This window comes from Rhyacophila brunnea, unplaced genomic scaffold (assembly GCF_057557595.1).
Source record: "Rhyacophila brunnea isolate RB1 unplaced genomic scaffold, BYU_Rbru_1.0 scaffold_16, whole genome shotgun sequence".
In the NCBI taxonomy this organism is placed as follows: domain Eukaryota; kingdom Metazoa; phylum Arthropoda; class Insecta; order Trichoptera; family Rhyacophilidae; genus Rhyacophila; species Rhyacophila brunnea.
Genome location: NW_028232816.1, coordinates 31,345,585 through 31,372,677, shown reverse-complemented (window position 1 = coordinate 31,372,677; position 27,093 = coordinate 31,345,585). Strand labels below are relative to the sequence as shown.

At 33.0% G+C, this 27,093-nt stretch overlaps 2 protein-coding genes across 2 annotated transcripts in view; one reads left to right on the top strand and one right to left on the bottom strand.

Moving 5' to 3' along the window:
- The window catches only part of LOC147074641 (carbohydrate sulfotransferase 11-like), a 206,909-nt gene extending 190,902 nt beyond the window's left edge, over positions 1 to 16,007 (bottom strand). The window contains exons 1-2 of the mRNA XM_085943744.1: positions 15,631 to 16,007; positions 3,598 to 4,717 (exon numbers count right to left, since the gene is read on the bottom strand). Coding sequence (XP_085799870.1) covers positions 3,598 to 3,882 — 285 coding nt within the window. The 5' untranslated portion in view covers positions 3,883 to 4,717; positions 15,631 to 16,007. The remainder of the gene's footprint in view (positions 1 to 3,597; positions 4,718 to 15,630) is intronic.
- The window catches only part of LOC147074639 (uncharacterized), a 277,840-nt gene that overhangs the window by 211,072 nt on the left and 39,675 nt on the right, over positions 1 to 27,093 (top strand). The window lies entirely within an intron of this gene.

The window sequence follows — 27,093 nt, the reverse complement described above, 5'->3', positions numbered from 1 at the left end:
TTACCCTTTCTGATAAATCCACTGATGCCATTAAAAATTCAAATGCATCTAAACTATCTAGGTACTTACCTAATTTAGTAATTAGTAATTCGGTGCAACTCTCATAGCTGTGCATACACCCTAACAAAACATGCACTAGCATATAAATCCGGGCCCTAGTTATCACAATCAGACATTTTATATAGATAGTCTAAGTGTGTCTGCAAGAGCTATTCTGTGACACAGTAACAACTATTTTGGTGTGGTAGTTAGTAAAAAACATATTTGTAATAAAATTCCTTTTTCAAAATGCGTTTATGTAAAATGGGAAACTTCCATATGAGGGTATTGGTTTCGAAGTCGGTTACCTCCATATTCTGCCATTTTGAGATAATCGCAGAAAACTGCCAAGCACATTAATTTAAGACTGCAAATAAAATATTTAATTTTTATCGACAAACAATTAAAAAAAGCGAAATAAAATATTTTTTTTTCAAAAATATATTTTTAGTGGTTATATATTTCTCTGGGGTGTTTTCAAATTGTGTATGTCCAATAAAGAATGTTACATTCATGAATCATTATTCATTGAATAAATAAAAATAGTTATTAGCGAGTGCAAGTACATTATAACAACAATTTGGAGAGATGCTGACACCGGTTAATAATTAACGTACTTATTAATACTTTGATTTAAAATACAAATACTAACAAAACACAACGCAATTTAGAAAGCGATTCACAGATAATTGTAAAAGCCACTACATAGTTAATTTCGTCGCAATCAGATAGGACACACATAGCATAGTAATCAGTGGCGAAGGGTGGAGGTAGGCTGTTAAAATCCGCCATATATAATGCACACTAAACTTTGTCAGTCATATGTATTTATTTTCATTGAACTAAGACTACAAATTACAAATTGTGTTGGTTAGTTTTTAAAATTCAATTAAAGCCTGTGAAAGCCAAGCCATAATAGATAATAGTTAAAAAAACTCGTCTATCTATAAAATATCTAAAATTATGCCATTAAATCATACATTATTTTGGATATTTTATAGACAGAATAATATATATGTTATCTATTATAGTTTGTTTTAGGCAGGGCATAATGAATTTAAAAAAAATAACCTACAATATGTGTAATATTATGTATTCTTAATCCAACGAAAACAAATAAGTATGAATGAGAAAGTGTGAAAAATTTTGTCGTTTCACCCAAAGTATACAAAAACTATTATGGTTTGGTTTAGACAGGGCTTAATTAATTTTTAAAAACTAACCGACAGCATCTGTACATTGTAGCCTTAGTTCAATAAAAACAGGTACGTATGACTATCGAATTTGAATGTGCACTCTTTATGTTTGATCTTAACAGCCTGCCTCAACCCTTCGCTGCCGGGCCATAGTTGGTAGAGCACGTAGGTGTGAATCCCGAATTTTTTCGAAAAGATTTTTTTCTAGTGTATATAAGTACTACTTATACATTTCTTTGATGTATTTTCAAATTATGTAGGATTAGTAACGTCATAAAAATCTAAGCAAAATGGCAGCTGATGAATATAACCGACTTTGCAATCAACCTCCGTTTTAATAATATTTTTCTAGTAAACGGAACTGCATTTTATATTTTATATATAAATATACATATTATTAAAAAAATCAAAATCAAGTAAAACATAAACAAAGTAAAAACGGAAGTAGGTAACTGACTTAAACTATTTTAGGTATCCTCATATATTTAAAAAAAAATCATAGATTGTGTGTAAATAATATAATAATAATTAAAATCGAAATATTAGTACTTATCCACTCAACTGACGTGACTTTAAAATATTATCCAACCATATTTTTTATGCGAAGCATATACAATATATATGTATAGTCTGATATGAATGTTGCCCTTTTAAAAATAGTACACTAGTGATCTTTAAAATATTAAAAAAAGTGTTATCGTGTATTGATCGTTATTGTTTAATAGATTCTAAATGCCAGCCGTTCATATAATAAATACGTACCATGTCACTATTAAAGGAACACGGAAGTTAGCTTTCATATAAACTTAACTCTACAGTACTATAATGCATTTATTATAAATAAAAAACAATAACGGTTAAATACAATATTAATACAAATTGAAATGTTACAGAATGTTACAGAATTCCATACAATACGTTTTAAATAAGGTATATCTACGAGTCTACGACACGATGAAATTTCATACAAAAAAATTGCAATTCATAAAAAAAAATACTATTGTAATCGGAAGATTCTAAAGCGCGAATTATATTATGGTGCATGTCGCTGACTGTCACGTGATGTCACAGTAAGCTGCCGCTACGGGAAAAAAGTGTGTAATGTCGTTTTTCTTGGTGTTTAAAATGTTATCAGACTGATGCTCCCATCCCGTAGTACATTTTGAACCTTTAAACGAACATTGTCAGTTGGTAAAATCTGCCGAAATCACCAAAACAACAATGAAGTCACCTCACGTTGAACTGCACTGCATCGACACATGCATGACTCAATAAACGTTTATATCATCTTCTACATGCCTACTTTTTTCGACTGTCATTTCAAAATCACGTTTTTTTTTATTTTTAGCGGTTGGCACTATGTATTTTCTATAATAATGTTGTCTGCAGGTTGGGTTCTGTTCAAAATATTATTTATGGATGTCAAGTCGCAACTAATTTTAACGTACGCACACGTAGAAACTTAAATTTATTGAAATTAGCATGAATGATTAATAACGAATCAAAATAAGTAATCATAAGTACATTAGAGTTGGCACTCTTCATCAGTGTCATTCTTCAGTGAATTTACAGAGAAGGTGATCATTCAAAATATTCTGCAAAATGACGAAACCATAGACTAAATTTGTCGCCGCGACTGCGTGACAGTAGGCGACTTGCACATCAATTTGATTCGCGCTTTATTTAACTTTGACCGATAGAAACATAATATAGCGTTTATTACAAATCAGTTTTGTGTTGTATGATTTCAAAATATTTGGCGGAAATTTTTATTAAAAAAAAACCGGCAAACTCAAGAGACACTGTTTGCATATTGTTTTAGCAGTATTTTGTCACACAGTACTAATAATGTGTATTCTGCGTGAAATAATATATAAAAACGACTAGACATTGTCACTATTTATCATGTTCACTTCAAAAACCACGAAAATAACAATTTACACTATTTAGAACGAAACCGCACTGGTTTTATATTTTAATACATTTTATGTTGTTATCTGTTATTTTTATTATTGGTGGAGAGCTGTTATCAATTTAACTGTACTGGTAACTGTATTAGCTTAATACTAAAGCTTAGAAAGGCATTACACATAATTAATAAATTAAAATAACATATTTAGTACATATAAGTATATTATAATTATTATCAGAACCGGTCTGCATTTTCGTTTGACTGTGTTCTTCTAAGCAGATGAAACCTGTCCCGATCGATATTCATTGATTTTAAAATTAATATATATTATGTTTTATTTAAATTAACCTGATATCACCTATATTAGAGATAATAAATAAAATACATTTTAACCTGAATTCACAGTAACATGTTATTTATTCTATTCAATAGATAAATCAAAAATTTTACCTGTTGTCCCGTAAGATGTCTCAACGAAGTTCCTCTTCGAGGATCTGTAGCCAGGAGAAGAAGTAGAGGAAGAGCTGCCAATGGCGCAGCTAAAGCCAGACACCTCTTCGGAGGTCCACACCCTTTACGACTCCTCCTGATTGCACCTCCTGGAAGTCTCACCGCGGACGCCTTCAGCATCAGCCTCTTATGTCCTGATATCCCAGGATTTTTCCTCCCAGGCCCTAACCTTCCATTTTGCTTAGCCTCCATTTTTAAATTCGAGTTCAAATTCCCCGAACTCATATTTGATTTTTCAATTATGTTATTATTTTGTCGATAGTGTCACGCTTTCAAACACGTCCGTCCCGACGCTTTGTTCGCGTCGGTTTGATCGCTAATCTCCCGAGCGTCGCTTTTTAAATGTTGAGTGCTTTTGTTTCATTCGAACGGAGCTTATTTGTTTTTTAATTTAAAATTGTTTGTTTGTTTTTACCGCAACCTCTTGAGCATCACAATAATATTAATAATTGTATACACAGTGATTATCTGCTGTTTTTATTCATAATATACAATTATATTTTAAACAATTCAATAAAAACTATTGATTATGTATTGCCATTTAAAATAATGTAATATCTTCCAAAACAAGCGCTTTCTTTTAACAAGTGTTTATTCACTAAATTGTCACTATATTCACAACCTTTCGCTGTAACGTTTAGCGCTATTCCCAACTTTGAGTTTAAAAGTTTTCCGATCTAACTTAGGTTTTGTTTGTATGTCGATGAAATCAATACTTCGACAAAATTTTAAGTGTTCTCAAAGTGATTTCACGATAATTGCTTCGATATTATCTTTTTTTATATATCTTATATCTTTTCTGTTTTTAATATATATATGTAACAATGACTGTTCGTTTTTAGCGTTCTTGGCTCGGAGAATATTTCTCAGTTTCAAACAACTTTCAAACTTACTCTAACAAAATGGAAGACTTGTCAGGACTAGGCTTTGTTGATTACAATATTTTATTTTGTTATTATATTTTATATTTTTCTTCTTTCTCTCTTTCTGATCATGCGATATTACAATTGTATTCATCGGATTCGCCTTATTAATGATCGCTAGTCACGATTGGCCGCACCTGGAAATTTGATAAAAGACACATAAGTAATTATTTTTGCGTATTCTGAATGATTTGACATTTTATTGAATTAGGTGTTATTTATTGAGTTATTTTGACGCTGTTAATTGAATTAATTAAGGCTATACTTCAGCTGGGGTACGGTCTAAAAAAATCGTGACTGTGCAAACGACGCGTGCAGAACAAAACATAATCGGTCATAAAAATTCAACATGCGTCCATTTAGTGTTATGTTTATTGTTCTATTTGTAATAATAATAATATATTCATTGACATGTTTTCTTTTTCAAGTAAATGGTCACGTTTTTAGTCATCTTTACACGATTTAAGAATTAATTCCCCCGACGCCACCACAAAACAAATTGACGTGTTCACAGCTCGGCTTTCGCTCTCCGATTGGCAGCCAGTCCAAAATTTCGTCGCACCTATAGTTGAAAATTATTTTCCGTTTCACTGAAGTATGGGTCTTAATATAAAAATAGCACGAATTTACTTTAATATCATTCAATGACATTTTTTTAATGGAATAGGTACCTAAATTTTATTGTATTTATTTCTTTTTTTTTCTTTCGATCATGTCCGATCCTAATATGATCATATGGGCCTCCACAGAGTGGAGGTTTGTATTGACAGATTTTGTTTTTACGTGAAATGGATGTAAGCCACTTGCTCAACCTATTAGGTCCATACTCTGATTCAAACACAAATTGAAAAACAATATGTGTACTTGTTACACACAGGATTCGAAACTGAGACCTCACAAATTATTAATTCAAGACGTACACAACATGACATTTAGAATAAAAAGTACAGGCAAATCAACTTAGTAGAGAAAAAAAAACAAAGCAAAAAAATACAAATTAAACAATAAAATATATTTTTTAACACAAAATAAATAATGCATCGCTAATAATATCTACATCTCTAGGGAGTGCATTGACCAGCCGCACAGCCCTCGCTATTATTGGTGCAGGAAACAGCTTTCACCCAAAATAGGTCATGGCTCCGCGACCACGCATGTAATTGACGGGTGCATAAAAATTCAAATTTTCCAGAATATCGGGATTGGAAACTATAAGTACCACATGAGCGTAGGGAAAAATGCTTTACGAGCAGAAGTGACCTACGAGCTTCAAGAGGATGGAAGCCGAATAAGCCTTGAAGAAAGTTAGTCGGAAAATACTCGTAGTAGAAAATAGTTATATATATCAAAGTCAAAGTATACCTATAATATGTAAAAAAATGTCACGAAATATATTACGATAATACGAAATTTTCCACATATAATAATGTAGCATTTGCTACTATTGCTTGTGTGTAGAGTTATTATTAATTAAAATTATGGAATGACTTATTTACAAATTAATTATTAATCCCGTTCACTGCGCTAAGCACGTTAATATAGTATTTATTGCGATGGACATGTAATTTTAGTGAAGTTTTTATTTTAATAAATTAAAAAATAATCAACGTACATACGTAAATATATATTAAATATATTATATTATGATAATACTATAAGGGATTACCACTTTTTCATATTAAATTCAATATTAAACAGCAAGTCCCATACTACGCCACATTTAATCACATAGAGAGCAATAGGTAAATCACAGTATAATAATATTAACAGTAGTATTATGTAAAGTCTACGATTTTTGTTGTTTTAGTCAATACAAACTAACTTTTCTCAACTAAAACTAGTCAAGAAATGAAAATATAATTAATAATAAATTCTACAGGTTTTTAAAAAAGGTTTGTCGATAGCTATTTCGGTTGTAACACCATTATCAAGACTATTCAGATAGGCCGTTTGCCTTTGCTTAAATACTATACGTGTATAGATAGAGACACAATACATTTTCTTATTCGTTCCAGCAATATTATGAATTTGTACACTCATTATTAATTGTAATATTATTAATACTTTGAAAACCCTAAGTGGGGTTTTTAATGGATATCAAAATTTACAAAATTTATCAAAATTACAGTGTTCGATTACTTTGGTTATTTATTGACATTATTAATCAATTAAAATATTATTAGTATAATTGTCTTAATCGTGTGTTTAAATTATATTTAATAGTGGCGACGAATGCATTACCAAATTTTCATTAATTATGATTACTTTTGGATAATTCGCGATTAATTTCTAACTGTTTGAGTAAATTTAATTTTAGACCTTTATTACATATATGCAAACATTCTGGCGTTATATTATTACTGATGCTATGCGAATTTGATGTCAAATGTTTAGCAAACTGAGAATCTGTTTTACTATTCCGGAAAGACCGTAGGTGTTCTTCGAAACGAGTTTTTATTGGCCTGCCAGATTGACCAATGTAGCATAGACTACATGTGTCTCATGTTATTTTATAAACTCCGCTCCGAAATAACTATCGACAAACCTTTTTTCAAAGCTGTAGAATTTAATATTAATTATATTTTCATTTCTTGTAAAATGAAATTCCACCAAGTAAATGCTAACTCAATTAATAAAACTAGTCAACTGATTTTCCGAACGACTTTAAATTATTTCATCATTAGCCTTAGTCGGTTAATATTTTTAGATTATATTCAAAGATTCATTCGAAGATTTATTGTTATTGTGTACCTATACTTAAATATTTCTATTTTCTAGAAAAATCTGTTTTTAATTAAAAATAAAATATATTACATAAAACTATGAATTGTTAAAAAAATCTTCCCTCTTCGTTTGACAGAACTAAAATCAATAAAATAATATGTAATAATAAAATGAATTCATAAACAGTATTTTTTAATCATTGTGAGTCTGAGTGCTCGGCCGTAGTGGTTTGGCGGGCGCGGCGCGGCGGCGTCTTGCGAAACTCAAACGTATAACCGTGTGTATTATGCCTCAAAAAAGACACTGTCTACGAATATTTCACACACGGTTATACGTTTGAGTTTCGCAAGACGCCGCCGCGCCGCGCCCGCCAAACCACTACGGCTGAGCACTGAAGTTTGAGTTATTGAATTAATTATTGATTATTTAAAATGAAAATTATCAGTAAATTATAATATTAAATTGTAGTTTTCCCTACAGGCATTGCTCTCACCCTTAAGTACACCTCGACTAGAATGGGCATGATTCCAATTCTCATGAAAATAATGATTGTGGCCTAATTTAGAACGGACAGACGCTTTTTGCGGTTAGATGTCAGATGTCTTGCATTTTTAAAATTCCTTATTCTGTAGCCATTAAATCATAAGGTAGTTGTAGTTTTGTTTTTCGTTGTAAGTTTACCCGTTTGGTTATTTATTTTAGTGACATTCAACAACAGTTGTATGTTTATCATGCTACGTATCTACCAACTAAGACTTCGAAAATTTAATTGTTCTGTAAGTACGCAGACACACCCGAACGACAATGCAGTGTGTCTGCGCCCTAATATATTTAAAATTGTCGATATTTTTTTCGTTCTGTGACAAATATGCATTAGAATGCCAGCATATACATGTAAGTCATGTTTTTAAATTACTTTATTACATTTTCATACATTTAAATGTGCGAAAATGCTAAGCTGTGTGAATAAAAAATGAAAATAGATATATCAATAATTAAATATTTTAACGATATAGAAGGTATAAAAAACCCCGTATTTTATTTAGCGATCCTTATACCCTGTTTATGTAAACATATATTATCCTATAGTTGGAAGATTGCATGCATGAATCAAAGAAGTTCGGAAGCTTCTGAATTGTCATGCGATAGTTGGGATATTTTCGCCGAACCTGCCGGCAAAAAAAAAACGAACTACACTAGGGTCGATTTTTACGGCATGCCAAACAGTACCATAAAATGACAACATCACGTCTCACTTACTCTTGAAGAATGAGATTGGAGAGATAGTCAGCACTTTTACGTGTTAATACAGTTAATAACAACAGTTATTGTGACGATAGTTTAAAATACACACAATTGCTGCCAGTAAATCTATGCATGCGTACAGGCGCTATTACTCATATTTAAAATATCAATGCTTACCGTCATCAAAAAAAAAATGTCCCAGTCCTGTTTTACATTAGATTTATAGTTTTTGATTTTTGCCTGTGCGAGTAAATACTAATATATAATATACATCTAATTTTGTTTGTAGCGAAAAAGTACCAAGTATACCTAATCTATTCTGGTTAAATTATGTGCCTACTACAAAAGTGTCGGCGTTCCGGTTCAAATGGGCCGAGTTAATACAATTAGAAGTTGTTAAGTGTTACGTCATTGTTGTTCATTCATTAACCCAGAGGTAAGCGAGCTGCTAATTAAAACCATTACTCCGAATTAATGCGTATCTATCTATTTTTTTTTTGCATGGAATATTAATTGTTTTTATTAATTCTTTAAAAACAGACAACTAAGTAAGAAGCTATCGAAAGTGATTCAAGAAAAAATGCCACTTTAAAACGATTTATTTTACTGAATTGTAAATTTTCATATATAGGTATATACCTACTGGAAACGGAAGAAAACTTTTTTGTATATCGTCACCTCAATACTACAACTAGATAACGTGATTTTCACTGTTTTTGAGATAGCTATTGCATATTATAAATTCTAATTCTATCAAGTACCTACTTTCGGTTGATAGTATTAATATACTATTGAATATGATTCTACATTTCCTTATCTACAAATTAATAAAACTAGGTTAGTCAGAAGTTAATGGGAACTGTATTAATTTTGTGTTTGAAAATATTAAATAACTTTAAAAACCATAAATGCATTAAATTTGGTCATTGCTGAGAAAATGGAATTTAAAGTTTACTTGATTAACATAAATCTAGGCTATAATTATTATTTAAAATAACAATGGAGAATCGTGCATTGTCTAATTGGGAATAATTAAATGATGTTCAATAAAATGAAATAATATTGTAGAAATTTATTGTATTTATTTAATGCATTCATGGTTTTAAAGTTATGTAATATTTTTCAACACAAAATTAATACAGATCCCATTAATTTTTGAATAACCTAGTTTTATCATTTTGTAGAGAAGGAAATGTAGAATCATATGCAATAGCTATCTCAAAAACAGTGAAAATCATGTTATCTAGTTGTAGTATTGAGGTGATAAATTATAAATGAAGACGTCAAAACATATGAAAGTGTAGCAAAATACTCTAAGTTAAATATGATTTTGTCTAGTGGGTATATCTGCAGCCCTATGTTGTAACTTGTGACATGAAGTCACCCGATGACATGACGTAATTGTTACGTATGCTCAATACACGCATCGAGGCGAGCCGCCCAATGCACACGGCTCACCATATATATTATTATGCTGAAACACCTATTTGTGTATGGGGACAATGAATAACGCCAGTATTAGAGTAGCGTTAATTTCTCGAAGACTATTGACTCACTCCGGTAGTACGTCACAATGATGTCATATGACGTCATGTCGCCGGGTGACTTCAACTCACAAGTTACAACATAAGGCCCCTGAGGTGTTTTCAAGTTATGTATGTTCAATATATGGAATGTTGCGTTCTCAAAATCTTGTGAATTATTCGTTGAAGAATAAAAGAAATAGTTTATTACAAATAATATATTACTTGAATAACAATCCCGGAATTCATTTGCTTACAAAAAATGTCACATGGGTATAATAAATATTAATAAACTACGTTGTCTTAAATCCAACTTGACAGTTTGAGCTGACAGTTCCCGGTTAACGGTTACTACAATTTAATTTTAAATAGTTGGTATACTTAGATTTAGATATTACCAATTGTATTTAAATAGCAGAGTGACACAATTGCTATGATGTGCTCGTGGCCAGTGCGCGCGGTCAACCCGTCAAGCTTGAACATTGACTGATTTTAAAATACACACCGCTTTGATAAAAAATAAAAAAATCTCACGGTTTCGCTTGTTTTGTATTATTATTTATATGTCGTTTGACGTTGCGCGAATTAAAATTAATGAAAATAATACTATCGTACTAAGGACTCCAGCGCATATATTCTATACACAAGACTACAATCGGCCGCTATCGGCGTATGTTTGTATCGAAGTATTATAATTGTTACAATAAGTTAGCCGTCTACAGTCCAAGCTGTCTATCTCGCTCTAAAATTTAGCACAGCCAAGAGTGGTGCCGTTAAAACATAGATACTTTTGTAAAAATTACAACTAACTTATTGTAATTGTTACAATAAGTGCTATAATATTTCGATACAAATATATGTGAAACTAAGCCTTGATAGAGAACTATGAATTAGTCAAAAATCTACACGAGAAAAAATAGAAAACTTAGTAAACTAAATTTTAATAATAATTATGACCATAAAAATAATGTAATAATAACGTAACTTATAACATAAAAATGTTATAAATTCACATTTTTTTACAATCGTAAGTATACCTATCTTTGACTTTAAAAAAAAAATCTTTTTAATATTTTCAGATACTTATTTAATAATTAATACAATTAATAAATTGTAAATTATCAAAAAAAAAAATCTCAAATTGCAAGCTTCGTATTTTTCCGCTAGGTTCTCTGTTGGCATAAGGATCCCCCTTAAATGAGTAAGCATTTGATTAAATATTTGCGTTATTAAATTGACTCGGAATAAGTACAAAATATACCATTTTTTTTTAAACTATATGGTAACCAAACGCGAAGAAAATTAGCCACGGATTTTAATTCCACGATTTTGTTACCATTTATTTGTACTATTTGTATATTTTTACCAATATTCAGGAATTGACATAAAGAAAAGTCCACATGAGTAGGTATGTCATTAAAATCGCTATAAACAAGTAATTTACAAAATTATGAAAGACGTACTCGCACCTACTAAATGTCATTTGTAGCGAAATAAAACAGTCAACACATAATTATTATTGTTTTCTATCTAATACAATGTTCATTTTTTTCAATGTCACTGTGATTACGTAAAAGTTGTTACGCTAGTGAATCTAACCGCGAGGCCGATTATTTTGTTGTCCGGTTAAGCCGGCAGGTAGGAAATTCCACGAGATTTTACAAAATAATATTTCAAGGTTTCATCACACCATAAAAGTTTGAGAATCGCTATAATGTAATATCGTGGTTATTTTAGTGTTTTTGTGTAGGCAAATAGTAAACTGTAAAGTATTGGTTTAACTATGTAGCATAATGCTATATCAAATCCCCACTTCGCTATAAAAAGATATCACAGCAAAAAAAAATATCACAGTATGGTGGTGTGGTGTCTATGGTGATGAATGATAGCAAAAGACAAAAAAAGATATCGACAATATTGACAAGCTGTGCCTATTGTATTTTATATGCTTTTTTGTTTTTTTTTAATATATTACATTACATATTTATCTATATGTCTGTCACTATGACGTATGTAATGCAGCGATTTTCAAACTGGGAGGCGCGGAGTGTTGCAAAGGGAGGCGCGAAAAGTCTTCAGGTTTGCAGTTTGCAAATTCATAGTTTATAAAACGGCCCGCTAGTTATACACTACACAAAAAACAGTCCTATAAAAGGTTGTTTGCAAACCTCTCTGCAAATATGAAGACTAATTTTATAATACCTACCTTCTATAAATCTATACTATTGTGAAGCGCGCTGGCTTTAGGAACGATAATTTTGTTGTTAAACTTGTCCATTTGGTTGAAATTTAAAAAAAAACCACTAATGCATTCACTGATTTAAAAAGACAAAGTGAAGGCATTCATAAAAAAAATGGAGCTTAATCAAAATTACAAAAAAATAAGTTCGCCATGTCTCCACTTTTAAAGATTTCTACGTAATATATATTGAAGCAAACAAAAATCTATTTACTGAGTTTTTGTTTAGTTTGCTAATGCACTTTTCACATTATTTTATTAATAGTAAAAATAGTCGACTGCGGCGCTGCTTTGCTTCGGGGCTGTTAAATATTTTAAATATGTGGTTGAAAGATCCTGACCTAGGGGCCCGCTCCAGGATGTGGGGCCCATGATAGAATCCATTTGTCAATGAACGATGATGAATTTGGATTGACTACTATTGAAATTAATTGTGCTAATAAACAAGCACATTCGTCGCATGAAAAACAAATTAATTTAAAAATGTATATAATATACCTAAGAGGTAAAACCTTGTTTATTTTTATATATTTTTTTCGTTTTTGTATTAGTAGGTACATTGTTGAGTATTTAAAAAGGTGTTTGTATTATTTAATGAAATAAGGGGGTGGGGGCGCCAAGATTAGATTTTTTAAAAGGGAGGCGTAGTAACATAAAGTTTTGAAACCACTGATGTTATGCATAAGCTGTATTTATCTGATATTATATAAAAAAAATAGTATTATTGGGCCCATTGACAAGAATGTTGACAGGCGGCACTGTCACCTGGTAATTTTTAAGTAGTTTTGAAATATACATATTGAAGTATATACTTAATTATACAGTTAGGCTCTTTATAAATTATACTAAATTAGATAAAAGTTCCGGCTATATGAAAAGAGATGTCGTGGCTAGAGAATCCAATCCCGAGCCAAAATTCTGATCCCGGGATTTCGGGATTGCAATTTGACAATCCCGGGATCCCGGGACTGGTCCCGGGATTGGCATTTTTTCCATTGTTAATATAAAATTTTTATATTTACAAATAACATTGATAAAATCGGTCAAAAATAAATCTAGTATAATTTATACTATTTAAGACATTTATTGTTAACATTGTATACGTTCAATCTTGGAAATACACAAGTTTAACGGAGTAAATAATATTGTAATTTATGTAATAATAATGAATTTAATAGGAGATTGCTGTTTCTGATAGTAAAGACTTAATAAATGGATTAGTGAGATTTAAAATAGTAAACCAAAATAATCATGGCGTACTTATGGCCTTTCCGCTTCATAAATCTAATAAGTCAGACACATATTAAACTGCCGTAAAACGTATGATATCATGGTGGAATTGCTTTGTGAAAAGTGCGAAGCATTGTTTTTTTGAAGCATTTTTAATAATTAATGTGAAAAAATAAAATGAATCGGCTACCTACACATGGGTATAAATCAAACTTCATTCAAACTCAGTTGATTTCTAATGTAGTTATTTTTTATTAAAAGTATTTTTTATATTTTCGCTTTTATTTTATTTTCCATAAAAATTGATAAAAAAATCAATCCCGAAATCCCGGGATTATGTTTATCAATCCCGGGATTTATAGGTATCGAAAATAGCTCGAGATCCCGGGATCCCGGGATTGGAATCCCTAGTCGTGGCTAACTAAATAATAAGAGATGATATCACTTTTTATGGAGTGGACAATTTCTAGTCGATAGAATATATCCAATTCATTTATTTAACCGTATTTGTTAAGGCTATACTTCAGCTGGAGCACGGTCTAAAACGATCGTGACTACGCGACGCGAAGATTGTGCAAATGACGCGTGCAGAACTAAACATAATTTGTCATAAAAAGTCAACATGCGTCCATTTAATGTTATGTTTATTGTTCTATTACTAATAATAATAATATATTCATTGACATGTTTTCTTTTTCAAGTAAATGGGTAACGTTTTTTAGTCATCTTTACACGATTTAAGAATTAATTCCCCCGACGCTATCACAAAACAAATTGACGTGTTCACAGCTCGACTTTCGCTCTCCGATTGGCAGCTAGTCCGAAATTTCGTCGCACCTATAGTTGAAAATTATTTGCCGTTTCACTGAAGTACCGCCTTAATTTGAAAACTAATTTTCGGGAATACCTTAAAAATAATAAATACAGCTTTGCTATTTACGACTGTCGCTTCTGATAATTTAAAACTATTACATCACGAATAAAAATTATTTTGCATTGAATGTTTTTTTTATAACACACGTTATTGTGATAAAAAAAAACATTCAATGCAAAATAATTATTATTCGTGATGTAACAGTTTTAAATTAACAGAAGCGACATTCGTAAATAGCGAAATACATAACGAATAAAAAATATTTTGCAATGAATGTTTTTTTTATCACACACGTTATCACCCTTAAACATTTTGAAAATCTATGTACTATTAGTAACGACACCTAGTTACATCTTAAGTTGCATGACAAAGTATTAATTTGTCTCCTTCTTCCAGTAATTATATGAGACTAATTGATTATGTAACATTTACATTGACTCTCGAAAATGAGAATTTTTTTAAACATAAAACATACGTATAAGAAAATTGTCATAAATATAACTTAACGTACACTTTTAATTATTATGAAATTATTTGTTCCGTAATCGTAAAATATCAGTTTCTATAAAAAAATAACATTTAAAATTAACTGAATATATTTAGTTTATTCTGTAATTTTTGGGTTAACCCGAATATTATAAAACATTTATTACTGTATAAGCGTGTATTGTTATTTTCTTCGTTTGATATAATCGTTTATCTATGTCAAATAAGCGGTAGTCGACACTGTATGACAGTAACCATTAAAATGATACAAAGTAAACACATACTTAATTAAAAGTTTTAATTAGATTTCAACTACAGTTTTTACTTTCTATAATAAGTGTGATTACTATTTTAATTTCGTGAATTTTTAGTAATAAAATCAAGTTAAATTATATAACATCTATATATTATAAGTCAGTAATTTTCTATTTCATTTTTATCTCAACTTATAAACAACGTTATCAGTGCATTTATTTCACTATTAAGCACTTCCCAACAGGAAGTGACGTTTGTATAAATATATTTAAATAATTTATATGCAGTTAGTTTTTATAGACAAGTTTTAATCCGTATAACTTATACACTATAATAAACTGTATGCAGACAATGCGACTATAATTTGCGAATAATTCACAATACATCACATGTCCCTATTATGTATGCACGATTAAATTTTGATAGACCTAAATCACAAGCTGTTTTCCTGATGAGTTTGTTTTGATTATTTACCTATGAACGAGTCAATTAGCACTGGTGTCAGTGAATGACAAGACTTCGATCGGCCGATTATTTATCTTCGGCGTCCTGCGAGAGGGAACGTTGCGGCACGTGTGAGCACGTGATACTCTGGTCGGCGCGAAGGCGCGACCGATCCGCGCGGCGGCCGGACCCGCACTGACGCGCGCCGACGGTCGATGTCGTCCCATCCACCCCCACCCTTCCACCCCCCGCCGTGGAAAGCGTGGAAAACCCGCCGCAACGTTATGAGCGCCTGATACTTTTCCGCACAACCTCCGAACTGTTTCCGCGCTGCGTTCGTTCTGAACGGATTCTCGAGTCGCGCGAGGCACTCTGCAACGCGATCGCTCGTACGTCCATTTGGAACTGAAGTGAAACATTATAGATGGGTATCATACAGTGTAGATTTTATTCACAAGTAAAAGACCGTATAACCAAAAATATGCCATATCTTCAGAGTAATAAGAGAGTGTGTATTGTTCAGCTATATGAATCCGTGTTTCTTGCGTATAACGCACAGTAGAACCACAATTTTATTATTATTAACTAAACTATGAAACTTTATACCATAATGGGATAGTGATAAGCAAAAAAGATCCAACTAACGATTTTAGGTACTTATTTTGAGCTATGAATGGGAACTTGTTAAAAAAATCCAAATTTCAATTTGCGAAGAGTTATTAAGAGATCCAAGTTAAATTCGGTCTAGTTTCCATTTTATTTACATTGGTTAACTGACAAATGTTCTAAACCTCAAGTTTTCTGTTATGAAAAACGAACCAACTGCTAAGTATCTGTCATAATCAGTATCAGAGTGTCAGAAGAGGCAAGAGGTCAAGGTTTCTTTGATGGTATGGAGTGCTCCAGGTAATATGGAATAAAAAAAAGAAAATCACCTGTTGGTTCCTTTATGTAAAATAGTTTCTAGTGATTATTTGTATGGAAAATGTCATACAATGAAAATGAACCAACTGTATTATTGATTAATATCCTAAGATATATTACTGTATTTTATATTCTTTTACTGGTTATAGAGGTATATTAATAATAGTCACAGTATTTAATAGTTTTCATGATCATAACATTTACAAAAGTCATATAGTATATAAAAACATGTACAGACTTTGAAGCTCAATATCTCCATTTAGCAATTTTTCAGTTGGTTCCTTTATGTTTATCTCAATCCTATGTTCCTTCTCAGTACGGCTACCAAATTTAAACACAACATAGTTAACCATATTTTCTACTAAATTAACTTAAAATAATTACCACTAACTTTATATTTAAAAAACAATAAATTTAAGCAATACGTGCTCGCAGTTTTTTAATGACTGGAGTCATCCAAACCAATATTTACCGTAGACGTATAGGTACGACAAATAATATATAGTCAATAAATATTCTTTTAATAGGTATTTAAAAAAAATGTGTGTTACTTGACTCATTTAGTGCTAACACCGCGACTGGCGCGTTTGGAGTAGTTGGCCATTATATGTAATTAACATGTTTTTTAAATGTGGTAATTAAAAGGTCAGCAGTTTAAACAAGTGTGTATATAATAAATTATACTAATTGTACTACCCTCACTGGTAGTGACGTCCCATGCAGGCGGTCAGGTCATGCGTTGCTTATAGAGGCGGTAAGTTTTAGGGAGGAATGCTATCAATATATCTTTTAAGAGTAGATTCAATTGATGTAACACCAGCTAGCTAAAATATCGTCAAAATTGTTTTCTATAATATATACTTATATTTCAGCTACGCAAAAACAATAACATATGATAGACAATGACAACTTAACATAGTCATAGAATTTTGAATGTATTTTCTAGTTTACCCTTATGGATCACAGCAAAAAATGTTGGGAATCACTGATCGACTGACTCGGAACATAAAACATACTATCATTACATGTGTTGTTACGCTTTTTTGCTAATTAAATATATTGAAATAGCATTCATTATTTTAATTAGAAATGCCATTTAATTCCTGATAAATATACCTACAAAACTGTATATTTTTTACAAAGTTTAAAATTAAACACGAAACTATTTTTTTAATATATTTATCTTATACTGTTCTGTACTTTCAGTATTACGTTGCATAATTCACCGCACTTACAAAAGTAATATTTGAGCGAGTATGGTGAGGGGGTTAGTTACATGTAGAGTCTACGGCCTACGCCAGCCTCTACGGATTCGTGTGCTACGCCAGGAGAGAATTCTCATAGCCAATGTGCTATGCCGTAGCATCTCCATATCTTTTAATCTAGCCGGTGTTTCAACTGGTAGTCTGTTAGGGAAAAGTTTATTTCAATGTTTTATCTACAAGAATAAGGCTTTATTGATAAGGAAAGTTATATTAGGGCTAACCTTACTTTCTTACTTCGATAAGGACGCGATTTACGAGTGGGTTTTACGGGGTGGTTGTATTTTGCGAAACTTTCTACTTAAAAAGCTTTTGCAAATAGATGACTTAGGGAGTGTTTTTTGAACTACCGGTCTTGCCCCTTGGGTAAACGCTGGTCTTCGCCAGAAGAACACGAAGTAGTGATCAAACATAATATACTACGTTGATAATATAAAATCAAAAGAAAATATACGCTGGAAATTTTGATTAGTTACTCCAAAGAAAAATAATTCTGACTTATTCCTTGCTGTACATATTATGTAACCAGAAAAAATAGCAGGTAGCAGTGCCACCTGTCAACATTATTTGCGATGCGCTCAATAATACGATTTATCTAACAATAATATAGTAAACATACATAACTTGAAAACACCTCAGATATATATCTATTAGAAAAAATCATATTTGAAAAAAATACGAAACTCGACGGGATTTGAACCCGTATAACCATTGGTGTCGCGCCAATCTGTGTATTAACCAATTATGCTACGACTATGATTTTTTTAATGGGTATCTGAGGCGATTTCAAGATATGTATGTTCAATATATGGAATGTTACATTCTCACAATCTTGTGAATTATTCATTGAATAAAAGAAATGGTTTATTAAAAATTGTTAGTAAGTTCAAGTAGACATTATATAAAATATTTGGCGAGAGCCGGGCGTCGGTTAGTAATTAAGGTAGGTAATTGATATTCCTTGATTTAATACACAAAAACCGTTAGTCAATAATAACGGAATTTGATAAGCGTTTCATGTATGACCTAGTAGTTTAAATTGTCGTAATTATATATGAGGCTCGTAGCATAATTGGTTAATGCACAGATTGGCGCGACAGCAATGGTTATACGGGTTTAAATCCCGTCGAGTTTCGTATTTTTTCAAATATAATTTTTTTATTTGAGGTGTTTTCAAGTTGTGTGTGTTCAATGTATGGATTATTTATTACATTCTCAAAATCAATTAATCAAGTCAATTATTCATTGAATAAAAGAAATGGTTTATTAAAATTAAAGTAATATAGTACATAACCATAACATTTTCTTGCACTAATATATGTACTATTTCTTAGATAGAATTCAAAATTTACTCGCGACATTTTTATACGTAGAAAGATTTTTGCATCTACAAGCAAGTTAACCACCTCAGATAACAATATTTTTTTGGCTTTCGATTTTTAAGATTTTAGATGGCAATTTCGGGAAATAAAAACGTAAAACTCGGAATTAAAAATGTACTAAAATGAAACGTTACTGTAATAACTATACGCAATTACTGGGAAAACGTGAATTCCTAGCGCGTAAAATCGGGGTGCTACTATAATATATATGATTCATTTTAACTTTCCCACATTTTATAATATCCATAATCGTAAATCATTTAAAGTAAAATAGACACGCATACGATTGTTTATTTTGTAAATTGATAATGGTGGGTGGATGTTTTGCGAAACCAGGTAGAATCTGAAATTATATAATATGTACTGTTTGTCTTAGTTCAAACCGATATACATTTGCCCGCATTCAAGTTAGACAATTTGTAAACTTTCTCCTGTTTAAAATTCTACTCAAACATTCATATCAAAATAAAATATAGTTTTTTAATTACTTTATTACTAGTTTGAGAAGCATGAGTGTTATGAATGAAATATGAAAAATTATACTAATGAAAAAATCTTTATTTTAATTTTGTAATTTTGCATTTGGTTTAATTTTGGCATAGGGGAGCATTAACCATTCCTATTTTTATTTCCTCAACCAGCTTATGTTAATTTTCAAATTAACCACGAGGTAGCCTGCGTGATCTCGATCTCGTGAGTGAGAGAAAGAGACGATGTAAATTCCCGCGCTTTGCAATTATGTGTAGCTTAATCTTACAGTCTTACAGATGAGCCCAATAATTATAATGAACACTGAGTATTCATATGTGATGGTGAAAGGGTTTAATCAACTATTTTATTGATTAAAAGAACGTTATATTCTAAAATCTTGTGAATTAATTGTTAAATAAAAAAAAATTGTTAATTAAATCGTTATAAATTTCATTAGTAAGTTACAACAAAAAAATTTGGAGTGATCCGTGACGTCAGTTAGTAATTAAGGTAATGAATACCTATTTTGATTTAAAAATACAAAAGCCGATTGTCAATAGTAATTCAATTTAGAAAGCGCTTCAGAGAGTATTGTAAAGCCATTAGTTACAATTTGTCGCGATTAGGTAAGATGCCTATAGTATTGTGGTCAATGTGCGTGGGCGCGAATGTCGAGACGCAGGTTCGATAGTGCTGGGTGTCATACCTATTTAAAAAAATCTATTGGTTACAATTATTATATTTATTAGGAATTATGCGTATTATGTAAAAATATATAAAACGGGTTGTTCAGTTTTAAGGGCGGACGTGCTCAGCGTGGGTCAAAATGGAGCTTTTTTTTCTATTTCCAAAGCATGATCCTGGACATACCTTAAACGTTGTAGATAATCTATTTATATAATTTTGAAGCCTTATTATCCTTTATATTTATTTTAAACATTTGATGACTGCATAAAGTATTTTTATTACATAAAATATTATTCTTTTAAACCTCTCGCTCTAATGTTTTACAATATAGTCATATTTCAGTACATACATGTGCAGTGGTGTTTTACATTTATTAATTTTTAAACGCATTTATAAAACCATCAGTATAATTTATGTCGACATTATTATCGTGAAATACTTACGATAAAAAATTATATTGATAATCTCTGTGATCTCAAATTTGACAAGAATTTGGCATTTTATTATTCAAAAAATGGGCAAGATTAACACATTTGAAGATAATTCTAAAGATACTTATTATAAGCTATGTCTTTGTCCATTCAAGTGTGATAAACATCCTACGAATAATGATTGTTTTATAATAATTATTGACCTAAGAATAAGGTAGTGTTTTTTGAAACACGCTATTTCTTTTGGCATTCCTTAGTGGTTAAGCTACAACATACGGCCGTAGCCATAAATTGACAAATTATAATTGAAGTAGTGAGTAAAATGATGTTAACTCGCGTGTTTGAAAATAGAACAAAGCTCCATTTTGACCTACGCTGAGCATGTCCCCCCTTAATGGCTCAGACTTAGTTCCCAAATATACCTCAAATTCTTCATTGTCAGTCTTTACACGCCACGTAGGTCATTATCCACGTGTTCAATTTATCACCTTGAATGCCCTTTTTGTGAAAACGTTGATTTTAAAATACCGTAGATTGACTGACTGACATGTATGGTAAAAGAATGGAATAAAAAAAATATATTTACAATATTCTGACGGAATTGCCGGTAGGTACCTATTATTTAAATTTACACCCCTTTCTCGAATACATAATTCGTCAAAACATACAGCTTAATAATTTGCGTGTGATCTAGATAAAAAAGCTTGTCATTTTGACGTATAAAACATGTGTCACGTTTCGTATGAATAAGTTATTATGTTGGAACAACTCATGCTGTTTCGTTTTTATTTTTGTTATACTAGCTCGAACATAATATTGTCTCTTTTTACCATATTCTCCGTATCAAATGTTGTTTAATAATAATATTTTTGTCATGTTGGCAAAACTAGATACCCACGTAAAGGCCGGTTCGGATTAATCGAGTAGTTCAGTCGAGTGGCGAGTAATTTAGTAACTAAACAATATGTATGAACAGACAAATTTAATCGAGTCATAATATTTGAGCTGGTTGTTCGGAAGGGGTAGGGTGGACTTGGAAACCCAGGGCACTAATCGTGTTGATGATAAGCAGAGGAAGTCCCGCACTCTTAGCTCCCAGATTACTCGTGCACAGTCACGTTTAATATGGTACTCTATACCAGGGATGGCGAACCTTTTTACGTAGGCGTGCCAATATTTTATTTCACCAATTTTTCACCAATTTATATTATATTATAATATTTTAATAGTGCCAATATAACTGTTAACAACTAATGACAATTGAATAAATTTAAAGCTAAAATTTATATCGCAGTGCAAACATCAAGCAAAACTACTTACGTGATAGTGTAATTAAGCAATCAGTGTTAATCTGCAATTAAGTGTTAGTGCTGTTGTGAATGTTGGTTCATTAAATGTCAATAATTTAATACTTAATGAGAAGTAGCAGTCGAACAACAGGGGTTATCAACTTCACTGAGAAAGGTCTCACACTCGAATACGCATAAAAAAAAAATGAGTGACACCGAACTGAAGAAGCGGCGTTCTCCACGACGCCGACTCATAAATAGCGACACCCGGGATGACTCTTCTTCATCGAGGGAAGACTCACCATTCACCCCCAGTACGCTTCTTAAGAGAACACCAACCTATTCAGAACCAAACAGTACCAAGATATGCTCAAAAATAAATTCCACTGAACTGCTGAATCAAGCAAATGGGCTGTTTATTTCCATCAAGGAAGCACTGGCTGCTCTGTCGACTAAAAACCTAAAGGAACAAAAAACAATAATCCTAGACAAGATGGATACACTGATGCATTTGTTCGCCGCAACAGTTGCCGAATCAGCAGAAAATTCAGCATCTGCTAGAATTCTAGCACAACAAATTTCCACGAATGAAGGAACTGTTCGACAAGCAATGGAACTCATAAAAATGAAAGCCTTTAAAAGTTCCACTTCATCATATGCAGGTGCTGTAAAACAAACAATTCCACCACCTATAACCCGTCTAGGCGCTGCAGTACGTCCGACCAAGCCTGCAGTACTGGTTTTCCCGACAAATGACGAAATAAAAGATTCCGCATCAACAAAGGCCATCATACAAGAAGCGATAAATCCCAAAGAGTTAGGAGTGAAAATTACCGGCGTACGATTGGTAAAGAATCGTGGGGTCGTAATAAATACTGCCACAGAGTCCGACTCAGAACGCCTAGCAGCCGCACCAGGCTTCACATCAAACAAACTGGAAGCAAAAATCCCACCCAAAAGACTGCCACGTATAATCATTTATGATGTACCCCGGGAAGTTGAGGACGTAGACTTCCTACAAGGCATTCATCAATCAATCCGCGAAATACAATTACCTGCCGAAGTGCCAAAAACAACCATCCGCAGTCATCTTGCAGGACCTCGAGAAGGCCCTACATGTCACCGAGTATTTTATGTCCAACCAGCAGTAAGGCACCTATTAATAGAACAAGGTCGGTGCTATTTTGAATGGTCGTCACACAGAGTGCGTGACTTTACTGGTATAACATTGTGCACACAATGTTGCATGTATGGACATCCGAGCAAATTTTGTAAAGAGCCTCAAGTCTGTTCCCACTGTGCATCACAGGGTCACATATCTACCGAGTGTTCACAGTCTAATAAAACACCAATATGTGCAACTTGTACACGCTATGGGAAGCCCGCTAGTCACAAAACAGGGGAAAAACTATGCCCTGCACAAGAAGCATATTTAAAAAAGTCTCTCAACTCAATTGATTATGGCTGCTAAAATAAAATTAGTACACGCCAATATCGGTCATAGCCAGATAGCAACAGTCGACCAATGGACATCAGACCAAAAGAAAAATCAAACTTCTAGGAATAAGGCAGTCAAAAAAATTATTTTTCTTCAACAAAATCTTCAGCGATGCCGCTCAGCAATGGATCACATAATAGCTCAGGCCAAATACTATGATATATTACTTCTTCAAGAGCCTTACGTCGGAAATACGGGCAGAGAAACATCTCCCCATAATCTAACAATATATCAGGCCGACGGAACATCGGAAAACCCCTGCAAAGCCGTAATAATCATCTCCAATCCTAACCTCCGCCTTCTTTGGAGAAGCGACATATCTGACCAGTGCAATGCATTTGCAACCTTGAAATCTGGAACCTTGCAGCTAACGATTGGATCAATTTATATACCACCACCATCCTCAACATTGGTAACACTCCAAAAAATTGAAAAATTAGGAAAAGATAAAGGCGAATATATAATAGGAGGAGATTTCAATGCAAAAAGCAGCTGGTGGGGGAGCCCGAAAAATGACAAAAGAGGCGATGAGATCATCAGTTGCCTAGCCAGCATTGGGTGGCACGTATGTAATGAAGGATCAGTTCCAACTTACAGCACCTGGCGGAACGGGAAACATTTAAAATCTCATATCGATATCACTATCTCTTCACCAAACACAACACACAAAATTGCTAACTGGACAGTAGAAGACCAACACAACCCCATCTCAGACCACAACCCAATCACCTTTACTTGGAACAATACAATTAGCGTACTCTCACCCATGACCGACTCAACACGCATTTTTATAACAAATGAAAAAACCGACTGGAGAAAAATAAATGAATTGACAAGGGAAAACATGGCCGAGCTTAACATAGATAAACAGTTCCTTGAAAACATACATACAACTCCTGAACTCGACACTGCAGTGGAAACGGTCACCTCGGCAATCTCTATCGCATGCCATAAAATACTCCCACAAAAAACGCAACATGATATTAGGAAAAATCCAATCTGGTGGAACGCTGAATTAACAAAAATGAAAAGAATAACTCTCAGATCAAAACGGAAATTACAGAACTCAAGTGACATCATGCGACCACAAAAGCTCACTGACTATATCGACAAAAGAGAAGCATACAAAACAGCCATTGAGGAAGCAAAAATTAAAAGCGCTAAATTATTTTATGAATCTCAGACGCCAATGACAGCATGGTCTTCGCTATACAAAATAACAAAAAAAACTAATGCCAGCAATATTCAATCGACACTTACTACAGAGGGAGTAAAGCACTCATCCGCAAAAGACTCTGCAAAAGCCCTAATGAAAAAATTCTTTCCATACGATGATCCAACAACAGATACACCGATTCAACACTACATCAGACACACATCAGACAACCATATTCCGGGCGGAGAGGATGATATCCAATTCACACTTACTGAGATCCTATCCGCCTTACAGAATATGACTCCAAAAAAGGCACCTGGACACGACAACCTCACATTAGATATCTGCCAAAATTTCGCAAAAAACTTCCCTGAAGAAATTCTACTACTATACAATAAATGTCTGACACTCGTTCACTTCCCGAAATCCTGGAAAATAGCGATCATTAAGGCCGTTCCTAAGCCTGGGAAAGATGCTATGGACACAAAATCATACAGGCCTATCGGCCTCCTTCCCGTTTTCGGAAAAGTGCTAGAAAAACTAGCAATTCAGAGAGTGCACTGGCATCTTACAAAAAACAACAAATTGAGCACTAAACAGTTTGGCTTTACCCCTCAAACATCAACAGAACACGCACTAAACAAAGCCGTACACATAATCTCAACGCATCTCGAATTGAAAGAATCACTCATAGCAATTTCCCTAGACATTCAAGGTGCATTTGATAACGCATGGTGGCCACACATAAAAAACGCCCTTGCAATCAAGTCAACACCGCCTAACTTGTACAAACTGTTTTGCAGTTATCTACAAGATAGGGAAGTAAAACTAAAGTATGCAGACGAAGAAATAAAACAAGACCAAACCCAAGGTTGCATCCAAGGCTCAACTTGTGGCCCAACACTATGGAATATCGCCTTAGACAGTCTATTAACAATACTCTTACCCCACAATACATACATACAAGCCTTTGCTGACGATGTGTTAATATTGATAGCAGCAAAAGACACCGACGAACTGGAATTAAAAACCAATAGCGTGCTTCAAAAAGTAAACTCATGGGGTGAAGACGTAAAACTAACCTTCTCAGATATTAAGACAAATATAATGTTTATCAACAAAAGGAAAATACGAACACCAGAAATCCAGTGGAAAGGAAAACCGAAAGAGTTGGTCGATTCCTTTAAAATTCTTGGCATAATACTAGACAGGCACATCAATTGGGCGAAACACGTCGACTACATATGTAAGAAAGCAGCTCAAATGGGAAAATTCTTTTTAAAAACAGCAAGAGCCACTTGGGGGGCGTCTCCTGAAGTTTTAAAAATTATATATCATGGAGCTGTGGAGCCAACCTTAACTTACGCGGCATCGGTCTGGAATAAAGCAACTCACAGAAAGTCGATCCAAAAAAGACTGAATTCCGCGCAAAGACCTTTCGCAATATCAATTTGCAAGGGATATCGCACAATATCGCTAACGTCAGCACAAGCCCTGGCAGGAATAGCGCCAATAGATATAAAAATACAAGAACTTACAGGAATATACCAAGTTAAAACAAGCCACATACTTCCCCGACACTTACCTACAGACAGAACATACGAAAACAAAATACACTACACACAACTTCCACATCCTGGTAACAGACATCTAGAAAATATAGAACACATAGGAACAGTTGACGAAGACACTAAAACAAAATACCACATCACAGGATTGGAGATCTACACAGATGGCAGTCTAATCGATAACAAAGTAGGGGCAGCTTTTGTAGCCTACGAAAATGGAACATTAATAACACCCCGAAAATTTAAGCTCGAAAGCTACTGCACTGTTTTCCAAGCAGAAATATTTGCTATCAGAGAATCTCTCGAGTGGACACTCAAAAGATTAAAGTTCCACAGACACGACTATGTAAACATATTCTCAGATAGCCAATCCAGTCTGGTAGCTCTCCAAAACCCATCATCGACACACCCACTTGTAAGAGACATTTTAACACTGTCAACACAGCTTCGAATGATAGGAACAAACCCCAGATTCTTCTGGATAAGAAGTCACACAGGGATAGCCGAAAACGAGGAAGCTGATAAATACGCTAAACAAGCCACAACAGACAAAAGACCTTTAACCTATACACACTTCCCTCTGAGTTACGCAAAACAAAAACTAAACGAAGATACCATAGAGCTATGGAACCACAGATACACAACATCCGCCACAGGATCAATAACGCAGAAATTTATTCCAAACATAAACTGTGCCATCACTCTTGCCAGGAACTTAAAAATATCACACGAACTCACACAGATACTAACAGGCCACGGATCGGTGCGAGCTTATCTAAAAAGATTTAAATTGAGGGATGACGACTGTTGTCCATGTGACGGCAA